Raw genomic sequence first — 12,410 nt, forward strand, 5'->3', positions numbered from 1 at the left:
ATCGGCGGGGGTGGGGCGGGGGGAGCGGACGGGAGCGCCCCTCAACTCGCGGGGGGGCCCCTGGAGGCGCAGGCGCCGCGTCCGCCCCCGGGGCGGGGCAGGCCACACCATGCTTCACTCTTATTGGCTGATATGCGACAGGAGACACGCCTCCTGCGCGCTGCGGTTGGGCGAGGGAAGGCCTTCCGGCGACTTACTTCCGCCGCTTCTGGCTGAGCGGGGACGACGGTCCGTCCCCGGCGGTGAAGGTGAGTGGGTTGCGAGGGTCACGTCCGGGTCCTCGGGGGCTGCTGTGCCCCGGATCTCTCAGGCCTTGCGCCGGCCTTTGCCGCGTCCACCCCGAGGACGCCGGACTCTCGGCGTGCGGGTCGGCAGAGGCCTGGGGTTGCTGCGCTTGGCCCGGCTCACCCGTGCGGCCCCGCGAGGTCGCGGGGCCTAGTGGAGGCCGGGCCGGGGCCAGAGTTTAGGCGTTGCCACAGACCGTGTCAGGCTCCGTCCGCCGCCAGCACATTGACGGTCGTGTAGTTGGCTTTAGGGATGGCAGGGACGTGACCCGGTCGTAGTGTCACGTCGCGGAACCCTGGACAGGCCGAACCTCCTCGGGTTGGGGGCCGGGGTTCCGACGTGGGCCGAGTTGAGGCTGCTCAAGTATAGGGTTCAAGTCTTCGTCGAGCACCTCGTAGGTTCCTGACCTGTTCTCTGCGGTGAAAACTGCAATAAACAAGGTGGGGGGAGGGGAGAATGTGGCTCAGTGGTAGAGTGCTTGCCTAGCATGCATGAAGCCCTGAGTTCGATTCCTCAGTACCACATAAGCTGAAAAAGCCAGACGTGGCTCTGTGGCTCAAGGAGTAGACTGCTAGCTTTGAGCAAAAGAAGCTCATTGACAGCGCCCAGGGCCTGAGTTCAAGCCCCAGGACTGGAAAAAAAAAAAAAAAAGGAGGGGGGAGGGGGGAAACTTCGTTACTCCTCTTTCCTGGTGGTCGAGAAAGTGTACGAAGTTGTTTAATTCTCTGGCATCTTCAAAAGTTAAGCTGCACCAGTGGCACACACCTGTAATCTAGCCGCTCAGGAGGCTAATATTTGAGGATGGAGGTTCAAAGCCAACCCGAGGAGGAAAGTATGCGACTTTTACCTCCCAATTAACCACCAAAAAGCCACAAGTGGAGCTGTGGCTTAAGTGGTAGAGCGCTAGCCTTTAACGAAGAACTCAAGGACAGCGCCCAGGCTCTGTGTTTAACCCTCAGTACTGGCACAAAAGAAAAAGTTAATCAGCCACCCTTACTCACTCCCGTCTCTCTCTTCCAGGAGACATAAAATGATCATGAGAAGGGACAGGAATAGGTGTATCACCACTTGTATTTTTTACGTTCTTAAAGATCTCTAGGAAGATTTCCACCTCTCCTGTTAGAGACCTTTAACTTTGAGGTTTTTTTTAGGTCTGATCTTGTCCCCAATCTTTTTTAGTTCAAGTTGATTATTTTCCTTGTGTTGTCTTGGTTTAAGATTGCTGCAGTCGCTGGGCGCTGGTGGCTCACGCCTGTAATCCTAGCTACTCAGGAGGCTGAGATCTGAGGATCGTGGTTCAAAGCCAGCCCGGGCAGGAGATACCGTGAGACTCCTATCTCCAATAAACCACCAGAAAACCGGAAGTGGCGCTGTAGCTCAAGTGGTAGAGCGCTCGCCTTGAGCTGAAGAGCTGAGGGACAGCGCCCAGGCCCAGAGTTCAAGCCCCACGGCCGACAAAAAAAAAAAAAAAAAAGATTGCTGCAGTCATGTATCTTACATTCACCTATATATCAAATGCAGGGCATGGGTGAATGCCGGGTGTGTATCGGGGGGAGGGGGCTTGAATAAGAGATACAGGTGTGTGACAAATTAGTAGGGCAAGGGCAGAGAGAGCCCCTGAAGTTTCTAGAAACAGTAGGAGTTGATGTGCACACACTTACCTGGTATTTTCTAGTACACTGAATGGCTATTTTCCACAGTTTACAGGTAATTGAAATTTTATCTATGATTTGTTGTATTTAAACCTAGTTAAATTTTTTTTTTTTTGGGTCAGTAGTGGGGCCTGAGCTCTGTCCCTCAGCTCAAGGCTAGCACTCTACCTAACACTTGAGCCACAGCGCCACTTCTGGCTTTTTCTGCTTATGTGGTGCTGAGGAATCGAACCCAGGGCCTCAGGCATGCAAGGCAAGCACTCTACCACTGAGCCAGCCCCTAAACCTAGTTAAAATTTTAATGTCAAGGGCTGGGAAGGTGGCTCAGTGGTAGAGTGCTTGCCTTGCATGCCTGAGGCCCTGGGTTTGAGTCCTCAGCACCACATAAACAAAAAGAAAAAAGCTGGAAGTGGCATAGCGCCCAGGCCCAGAGTTCAGGCCCCATGACCGGACCCAAAAAAAAAATGTAATGTCGAGCCAGGCGCCAATGGCTCACACCTGTAATCCTAGCTACTCAGGAGGCTGAGATCTGAGTATCTCGGTTCATAGCCAGCCTGGGCAAGAAAATCTGTGAGACTCTTATCTACAATAAACCACTAGAAAGCCGGAAGTGGTGCTGTGGCAAACGTGGTAGAGCGCTCGCCTTGTCCCTGACAAGTGCAGGGACAGGGCCTAAGCCCAGAGTTCAGGCCCCACGACCTACCAAAAAAAAAAAAATTTTTTTTTTTTAATGTCAAGTTTTGTGCACTGGAGAATTAGTGAATAAAGCACAATCTGGGCTGAAAAATATTTAACTTATTTTGTTATGCAATGCATGAATGTTATTTTAGTAACATTTCCAAAGACACAGCAAAAAGGAGAGGTCTGAGCTTTTAAGGTTGAATAGGAAAATTGAGAAAGCACTCTCTGCGAGAAGGCACTCTGTTGGAAGAGATGCCAGATTACACAGCTTGAATTTGTGAAGTTACTACCCTTCTTTTCTGAGTTAGTAATCCTCATCCCTGTAGTTGATAGATAGACCCACCAAGTGATTTCTTTCCTTTTTTTTTTTCCTTGGCAGTACTGGAAATTGAACCCAGGGTTTGCACTCACTGGGCAGGCACTCTGCCACTTGAGCTACACCTCCAGTTCTGATACATTTCATAAAAATTTGCAAGTTTAGTAAGCCAGGCCCAAAGAAACATAGGTCCCATGGTTTCCCTTATTTGCAATAACTATTATATGTCTGAGTCAAGCAGAAAAGGTCAGATAAGTTGATGTTAGGGAAATGAACCCTAAGATATGTATTCAAATGTTTTTTTCTTTCATGCAATTGTTTCTAAAACATTTATAAGATTATTTCTTTGTTGCTTTGTATGTCCCTCCCCCACGGTATAACCCCTGCTTTCACTGTATTTGATGTTGGTATAATTTGTGGAGGGGAAGGGAAAAACAAATCGTTTAAATAGGGATACAGATGGACCCATTGCAATAATGAGACATACAAGTTGTTATGTCGAAAACAAATGTTACAACTTTGGTGGTGGGGGAGGATGGGATGGGAAGGGGAAACAAAGGAGGAGGCTACAATGCTTGATAAGAAATTACTCATTATCCTGCCCATGTAATTGTAACCCCTCTGTACAGTATTTTCACACACAAAAAAAAAAAAATCAGAAAAAGAAATTTCAAGTTTAGCGGTTCACAGCTAGCCTGGGCAAGAAAATCTGTGAGACTCTTATCTCCAATAAACCACTAGAAAACCAGAAGTGGTGCTGTGGCTAAAGCGATAGAGCGCTCGCCTTGAGCTGAAGAGCACAAGGACAGCGCCCAGGCCCAGGGTTCAAGCCCCATGACCGACCAAAAAATAAAATAAAAATTTGTAAGTTGATAAATTGCTCTTTAAAATATTCTTTGTAAGAACACCGTTTTGGGAATTTTTTTTGGGGGGGTCCGGTTGTGGGGCCTGAACTCTGGGCCTGGGCACTGTCCCTCAGCTCTTCAGCTCAAGGCAGGTGCGCTACCACTTGAGCCACAGCGCCACTTCCAGCTTTTTTGCTTCTTGCTTTTGTGGTGCTGAGGAATCAAACCCAGGGCCTCATGCATGTAAGGCAAGCGCTCTACCACTGAGCCACCTTCCCAGCCCTGGGAATTTTTTAAAATGTGTTAATTTTGGTGTTATTGGAGCCTGAACTCAGGGCCTTGCCCTTGCTCAGCTAGCACTTGAGCCATGTATCTGGCCTGGCTGGGGGCGTTTCTGTTACTTATTTTGGAGAGAGTCTTGACTTTTCTATTCAGGATGGCTTTCAGCTGTGATTCTCCAGATCTTAGCCTCCTGAGAAGCCAGAATTATAGGAATGGGCCACTGGTGTAGAGCTAAGAACACTGGTTTGATCTGACCTGTTTTATTTTCTAGGATCCCAAGATGGCTGGGCGCAAATTTGTTGTAAAAGCCATTGACTGGATAGCTTTTGGGGAAATTATCCCCTCAAACCAAAAGGTTATTGCTAACTCCTTGAAGTCGTGGAATGAGATCCTCAGCTCCAGGTCAGTGTGTTTCTGAGAGGGAACCCAATACTGATCTTGAAACAAATGCTTTGAGGGGGCTGGGAAGGTGGCCTAGTGGTAGAGTGCTTGCCTAGCATGCATGAAGCCCTGGGTTCGATTCCTCAGTACCACATAAACAGAAAAGGCTGGAAGTGGTGCTGTGGCTCAAGTGGTAGAGTGCTAGCCTTGAGCAAAAGAAGCTCAGGGACAGTGCCCAGGCCCTGAGTTCAAGCCCCAGGATTGCCCCTCCCCCCCCCCAAAAAATGCTTTGGAATTACACGTTTCTGGAATTTTTCTAACAAAAAAATAAATCCATGTATTTTCCAAATAAACATACTTTCTGGCATTTTCATGGTGACCTTAGAAAAGGGTGATGACACCAGGCATGAGAATAAGGACTAGGGAAGTTTCTGTTTGAATTTTCTCCTGTGCATGGAACAGTTCTAACTGCCTTTCCACATGAACAGGTTGGCCGCTCTGCCTGAGAAACCACCAGCTATCGACTGGGCTTACTATAAGGCCAACGTGGCCAAGGCCGGCTTGGTGGATGACTTTGAGAAGAAGGTGAGACCAGATAACTGTGACACTCACTTGGTTAGTGGGTGGGAAGCAGCAGATAGAAAATCAAATAGGCACCGCAAGAGAAGATGGTGGTATTAACATCCATATGGCTTAGGAAGGATGGTGTGACCTAATAGATTTTATTATTTTGTTTTTGTGGTGGTCCTGGGGCTTGAACTCAGGGCCTGGGTCCTATCCCTAAGCTTTGTTTGTTTGTTTTCTTTCTTTCTTTTTTTTTTTGTCGGTCCTGGGGCTTGAACTCTCTGGGCTTGGATGCTGTCCCTGCACTCTTCAGCTCAAGGTGAGGGCTCTACCACCTGAGCCACAGCGCCACTTCTGGTTTTCTAGTGGTTTATTGGAGATGAGAGTCTCACAGACTTTCCTGCCTGGGCTGGCTTTGAACCACGATCCTCAGATCTCAGCCCACTGAGTAGCTAGGATTACAGGTGTGAGCCACCGGTACCTGGCTTTTTCTTCGTTTGTTTTCTTGAGGCTATTGTTATACTACTTGAGCCACACTTCTATTTCCAGCTTTTTTTGTTTTTTTTGTCAGTCATGGGCCTTGAACTCTGGGCCTGAGCTCTGTCCCTCAGTTTTTCAGTTCAATGATAGCTCTCTACGACTTGAGCCACAGCGCCACTTCATGTTTTTAGGTGATTTATTGGAGATAAGAGTCTCACGGACTTTCCTGACCAGATTGGCTTTGAACCACCATCCTCAGATCTTAGCCTCCTGAGTAGCTAGGATTACAGGCCTGAGCTATCAGTGCCCGGCTCAGCTTTTTAAAAAAATTTTTTACATTAAGGATGATGTACAGAGGGCATCCAGCTATATAAGTAAGGTAACGAGTACATTTCTTGTAAACATTGTTACCCCTTCCTCATTTTCTTCCACACACCCACCTGCGACGGACCAGCTCGGCCGGAGCACTGGGACCGACGGGACAGGGATCTCGGGATAGGTGGGCAAAGGAGTTGGCGAAGTGACAAACAGACACAGACTCAAAAGAGTTGCATCTGAGTGTATCTTTATTGAGGAGAATTAACATTTTTATACAGTGTGTGATTGTGACATAGGTTCTTTGTTTATTTAAGCACGTAATCAATTTTTTTAAAAGGCAAAGCATTGATGAATTACATGAAAATTAATGACTATCCCACCAACTGTTTAAGCTAAGTGGTACGAAACAAGTCTAGCATATTGTTTAATAGGATACGTCATCTATTCAGCCTTTTTATGTTTGATAATTAACAAACCTAAGACAGGGCTGTACTTACATTATACTCTTTTTAATTTTATTTTTATCCAACTATTTTTATCTTTATAAGCTCCTGTATAAGGAAATGGTTCTTGGTTGGTTTAGGAAATATGTTACTAACTTTATATTTTGTGTGAAAACACCATCTATTCCCTATAACGTAAGTTGGACTAAACTTAATCATAACTGTTGGGAGAATCTTTTTCTTTTATAACCAGAGGTCCCTTCTTTTTTAGAACTCTCTGAGGTACTGGGATAACTCTTTTTAACTTAGTTTAAGGGGCTGGGAAGGTGGCTCAGTGGTAGAGCACTTGCCTTGCATGCCTGAGGCCCTGAGTTCGATTCCTAAGCACCACATAAGCAAAAAAAAAAGCTGGAAGTGGCTCTGTGGCTCAAGTGGTAGAGTGCTAGCCTTGAGCTGAAGAGCTGAGGGATAGCACCCAGGCCCAGAGTTCAGGCCCCACGACTGGACCCAAAAAAAAAAAAACTTAGTTTAATTTATTGATTTTATCTGTTGGACATATCTGGAAATTTTAAGTCTCTATATTTACTATGCGTGAGCTGCAAAACCGCTTGTGAAGTTGTAGGAGTTTCTGGAGGCAACGTCACATCAGATGATAGATTGATTGGGGGATTGCCCACATTTAATCTTTGGCCTTAGTCTTTATTATTTAGAGAAGCCATCTCTATTGGACTGGAAAAATACAACATGCTCTGTTCGCGGATCAATAGAAAAATAGCCAAAACGAGAATAAAGGCAACGAATGTAAAGCCAAGAAGAATATAGTAAGAATAAAGGTAGAGGCTATAAAGGTGCAGCCAAGTGTATGGGAAGCCTTGAACCAACACCCCTTCCTGGAGGCATGCTTCCTTGAAGCTCTTTGTCCAACACAATCTCTCACGCAGACTCCGCAGAAGGTGGCGTGGCACCCACTGGTCACAGAAAGATGTCCACTCAGCTGTAAATACCAGGAACCACTGGAAGTGCAGAAACTTAAGCATTTGACCTTGTTTCTCTGGCCAGAGACTATTCATTGAACTTGCAGTTCCTTATTCTGTTGTCGATGTCAAATCAGAAGCCATCTATCCACCACAGGCAGCTTTATGGAAGTGCCCTGCCCACCTGCGCCGGCCTCTCTTTGCTGAACCCAGCTAAGGACTCCTTGCAGACACATCTTTATGGCTGCTTTGCCTGCTGTGATCTCTGCTTCTTTCCAAACGCTTGCTTTGGCAGCTTCTTCTCCATTGTGCCTCTCGGACTGGGTTCCCATGGTGGTTGGATACTGAGCTGCTTGTTAGAGGAGGAAACAAGAGTTGTTGTATACAGTGGCAGGCCTGAACTGGCCTGGAGGCAGGACAAACGCTCTCCCAGGTGGGACTTGTCAGGGCACAGGGCAGGCATCCTGCCACTGGGCCCTGGGTCACTGTGGTGAGCAGCAGTCACACTGGAACTTCTTTTTCTCAGGGAACAACGGGTTAAGTCTGACCAGATTGTCTTTTTTAGGGAATCCAGTTTTCCACCAACTCCTGGGGGATGCCTGGGGCTTGAGTCTATGCCAGGCTCCACTCCTGTCCAGAACCTTTCATTCCAAAAGTTTCAACCAAGTGTATGTGGCGTGGCACCCACCCGTCCTTTTTTTTTTTTTTTTTTTTGTCGGTCGTGGGGCTTGAACTCTGGGCCTGGGCGCTGTCCCTCAGCTCTTCAGCTCAAGGCGAGCGCTTTACCACTTGAGCTACAGCGCCACTTCCCCCATCCTTTTTTTTTTTTTTTATTGACTATAAGAGTCTCATGGACTTTCCTGCCAGGGCTGGATTTGAACCTCGATTCTTAGATCTCAGCCTCCTGAGTAGCTAAGATTACAGGAGTGAGCCACCAGCCCTGGTTAGATTTAAATGGTGTTAGATTTAAATAGTGAATAGGTGCAGGGAACTGAGGGTCTGTTCCTTTGACTGTACAGTATAACCTTGCCCCTGTTGAGTCAGAAATCCACCAACTCATCTCCCTGGTTTTCTTCTGGCTGCCCACCTGTCTCCCTTCGGTACAGACTAGCATGTTTTCTACTCTTTCACAGGTTCCTCCTTGTTCAGCCCTTGTAGCTGTAATTTCTCATTCACCTCTCTTCCTTTGAGTCTTCTAGATTAAGCTCCATATTCAAAGTTCATTTACTAGTCTGTGCCAAGGAAAATGCTTAGGCTATACCATTTGCTAGTCTTCCACAGACCATGTCTATCCCCATTATGTTAACATGATTAATGTGAAGTGCTACGAGGCTGTTTTCTTGGTCATCAAGTGTAGCTGTGCTTTCAGATGAGGAAACAAGCTCACTGTGTTAAAAGTTTATCCTAGTTAATTAGTGATGGGGTCGAGCAGACCCTTCTCTCAGTATTCCTTCTGTGACACATGCTACCAGTTTCCTCTTTGGATGGAAAATGCATTGTAATAACATTTATACAGAACAGCAGCTTTGCGCTCTCGCACTTCTGGGTGTGTTGGTGACAACCCACTGTTCCTGTTTGCAGTTTAACGCCCTGAAGATTCCTGTACCCGAAGATAAATACACGGCCTTGGTGGATGCTGAAGAAAAGGAAGATGTAAGTTGTTGATGCGCTTATTTATTATGGAGTTTTCTTTTTTCTTTCTTTCTTTCTTTCTTTTTTTTTTTTTTTTTTTTTTTTCTTTTTTGGTCAGTCCTAGGGCCTGAGCTCAGGGCCTGGACACTCCCTCAGCTCAACTCAAGCCTAACACTCTACCACTTAAGCCACAGTGCCACTTCCAGCCTTTTCTGCTTATGTGGTGCTGAGGAATTGAACCCAGGGCCTCCTTCACGCACGCAAGCACTCTTCCACTGAGCCACCTTCCCAGCCTTATTAGGGAATTTCCTTAATAATCATGCTCTGGCTAGGTGCCAGTGGCTCACGCTTATAATCCTAGCTTCTCAGGAGGTTGAGATTTGGAATTGTGGTTCAAAGCCAGTAGTAAAGTCCCCATGGGACTCTTTGTTTTGTTTTTGTTTTTGTTTTTTTTGGGGGGGGTCCAGTCATGGGGCCTGAACTCTGGGCCTAGGCACTGTCCCTCAGCTCTTCAGCTCAAGGCTAGTGCTCTACCACTTGAGCCACAGCGCCACTTCCGGCTTTTTTCTTTTTGCTTATGTGGTGCTGAGGAATCGAACTCAGGGCCTCAGGCATGCAAGGCAAGCGCTCTACCACTGAGCCACCTTCCCAGTCCCCCCTCCCCCCCCCCCATGGGACTCTATCTCCAGTTAATCATCAGAAAACCGGAAGTGGGGGCTGGGAAGGTGGCTCATTGGTAGAGCGCTTGCCTTGTATGCACGAGGCCCTGGGTTCGATTCCTCAGCACCACATAAGAAAAAAGCCGGAAGTGGCGCTGTGACTCAAGTGGTAGAGCGCTAGCCTTGAGCTGAAGAGCTGAGGGACAGCGCCCAGGCCCAGAGTTCAGGCCCCACTACTGGACCCAAAAAAAAAAAAAAAAGTACATATGATTCTGTTTCACAAATCTGTAGAAAACACACAATATGTAGTGACAGAGGTTTATATTAGTAGTTGCTTGTGGACAGAAGGGGAGATGATAAATATATTGGGTTCTTTTTCTTTTTCTTTTTCTTTTTTTTGGTCATGGGGCATGAACTCTGGGCCTGGGCGCTGTCCCTCAGCTCTTCAGCTCAAGGCATGTGCTGCTCTACCACCGGAGCCATTGTGTCACTTCTGGTTTTCTGGTGGTTAATTGGAAATAAGAGTCTCACAGACTTTCCTGCCTGGGCTGGCTTTGAACTGTGATCCTCAGATCTCAGCCTCCTGAGTAGTTAGGATGATAGGCATGAGCCACTGGTGCTCAGCTATATTTGTTCTTTTGAATAAAGTAGTGGCTTCATATATGTTGAGTGGTGCCATTTAAATGTGCATGTTTCTATATGTCAGTTGTACCTCAATCAAGTTGTTCAAAGCAACTATAAGGAGTTATTAGGTAGAAGTTTTGTCCATGTTGTGTTCAAGTAACCCTGAAAGCCAGGAAGGCTGGTGCTGAAACCTAGGTGGTTGCACCAGAGAGAAGTGTGGCTGGATGGCTGGGTGCTTGTCCTAACTCAGTCCTGACTGTGAGCGCTTGGCCTGCCAGAGCGGGAGCTCTATTAGGCCTTGGGAAAGGGCAAGCCACTTCGAGCCGCAGCCTTAGCAGCAGAATACAACTTGGTTTCTGACAGCATTTCTCTCTTCTCTTAAAGGTGAAACACTGTGCTGAGTTTGTGTCTCAGTCAAGGGTCAGGATCCAGGAGTATGAGAAACAGGTGAGGTGGCACTGGGGCGGTGGGGGCTGGGCACCCTCCACCCTCTCCGCACACAGCCTTCGCCTGCGGCTCTTGATTTGCATCTCCATCTCCTGCCTTCCCTTAACTAAACACATTTCTGCTCTTTCTAGCTGGAAAAATTGAGAAACATGATTCCTTTTGAGCAGATGACCATAGAGGACTTGAATGAAGTCTTCCCAGAAACCAAATTGGACACAAAGAAGTACCCCTACTGGCCCCACCAGCCAATCGAGAATTTATAAAATCAAGTCTGGGAGGAAGCTCTGAGGGTCCTCACATGGCAAACTCTGGATGTTGAAAAATAAACATAATTACATAGTCTTCATGAGCTGTCTTTGTGGTTGAGGTGGTCAGACCTCTCCTTTGACGTGGTCTCACGGAGGTGGGAGTCTGTTAAGTGGAAGGGTGAGCAAAGGGTGTGTGATGAGCTGGTGGCTAAGGATCAGCATTCCCAAGAGCGCATGACCAAAGCCTCGAACATCCAGGAAGGACCTGGGGCCCGAGACCAGGTATTCCCCTGAGATATGAAAAAGGAATTTTGTCTGCTGAGGCCCTTAACTCTTGCTTTACTTTCCAACTACTTCATCCAAGGAAGTCCCCACCCCCACACTGCTTTGTGAGCCGTAACATCCCGTCCCAACTGCGGGCCAAGCAGAAGGGACTGGCTTTCCTCTCCTTCAACTTTTCAGAGCACAAGGAAACCTTGTGACAAAGTTAACAGTTGACAGCCATTTACATCTGAGCAGAAAATTGTTTTTTGTTTTTTGTTTTTTTTTGTCAGTCATGGGGCTTGAACTCTGGGCGTAGGCGCTGTTCTTCCACTCTACTGCTTGAGCCACAGTGCCACTTGCGGTTTTCTAGTGGTTTACTGGAGATAAGGGTCTCATGGACTTTACTGCCTGGGCCGATTTTGAACTGTGATCCTCAATCTCAGCCTCTGAGTAGCTAGGATTATAAGCGTGAGACATGGGCGCCCAGCTAGAAAATTGTTTTCATTCCACTAATTCACTTTAGTAGGCATTTTACAAATCCTTAATTCCTACTAAAGTGAACTGGTTAAATTCCTACTAAAAGAGTGATGCATGCTTGTAGTCTCGGCTCCTCCTAGAGGCTAGGGGGGAGAGAGGATGGCTTGAGACCATTCTGGGCAACAGCAAGGCCCTGTCTCAACAGTAACTTCCTACTGCATTATTGCGCTTTTAGAACTCATGAATAAGGCAGCAGCACTGCAGCCTCGACTTCCAGGAGCTCTCAAACCTGAGTTTGGGAGCAGTTTGAGCAGAGACCTCAAGGGTTTTAAACTCTTTTATTCGGTTATGGGGCTTGAACTCTGGGCTTCAGCGCTGTCCCTCATTGCTCTACCACTTGAGCCACACTGACACTTCTGGTTTTCTGGTGGTTAATTGGAGATGAGTCTTGCGACTTTCCTACCCCGGCTGGCTTTGAACCTTGATCCTTGGGTCTCAGCTTTTTGAGTAGCTAGGATGACAGGCGTGAGCCACCAGCATATGGTGACTTCAGTTATTGTATGTATAAACTGGATTGTAATGAGTATCAAGTGAGAGAACCTAGGAAATTGGAGATGTGTAAGCACAACCATCTAACTTAATGCGACGTAAATCCTGTTGGGAACATCACATACACAAGGGTGGCATGTACAGATCCAAACCTGTGTTCCTGCAACACGGCCATCTGCACTGGCTGACTTGGGTAAGTCTGTTCTGTCTTCTGGAATAGAAGCTGATGAGAGCTGAGAGTGTGGGGCCCTCCCTCCGGTGGGGGAATTGGTGCTGGCTAAAGATGGAG

The 12,410-nt window shown here is 47.2% G+C and overlaps 1 protein-coding gene across 1 annotated transcript; it reads left to right on the plus strand.

Annotated features, from left to right (window-relative positions):
* The first annotated feature begins 162 nt into the window (after positions 1 to 162).
* Atp5pd (ATP synthase peripheral stalk subunit d) lies at positions 163 to 10,927 on the plus strand. Its single transcript, XM_069993056.1, has 6 exons — positions 163 to 248; positions 4,333 to 4,463; positions 4,931 to 5,027; positions 8,803 to 8,874; positions 10,521 to 10,583; positions 10,715 to 10,927. The coding sequence occupies exons 2-6, from the start codon at positions 4,342 to 4,344 to the stop codon at positions 10,844 to 10,846; spliced, it is 486 nt and encodes a 161-aa protein (XP_069849157.1). The 5' UTR covers positions 163 to 248; positions 4,333 to 4,341; the 3' UTR covers positions 10,847 to 10,927.
* Positions 10,928 to 12,410: the final 1,483 nt, after the last annotated feature.

Source organism: Dipodomys merriami, unplaced genomic scaffold (genome assembly GCF_024711535.1).
Source record: "Dipodomys merriami isolate MVZ:Mamm:240054 unplaced genomic scaffold, mDipMer1.0.p SCAF_42, whole genome shotgun sequence".
Classification (NCBI taxonomy): domain Eukaryota; kingdom Metazoa; phylum Chordata; class Mammalia; order Rodentia; family Heteromyidae; genus Dipodomys; species Dipodomys merriami.

What these genes read in the sequence shown, in the direction of transcription:
- Atp5pd (XM_069993056.1), top strand. Translation starts at nt 4,342, where the DNA reads ATGGCTGGGCGCAAATTTGTTGTAAAAGCCATTGACTGGATAGCTTTT. An exon ending in TGGATGACTTTGAGAAGAAG is followed by an intron (nt 5,028 to 8,802) that starts GTGAGACCAGAT and finishes TCCTGTTTGCAG; the next exon opens with TTTAACGCCCTGAAGATTCC. An exon ending in TCCAGGAGTATGAGAAACAG is followed by an intron (nt 10,584 to 10,714) that starts GTGAGGTGGCAC and finishes TGCTCTTTCTAG; the next exon opens with CTGGAAAAATTGAGAAACAT.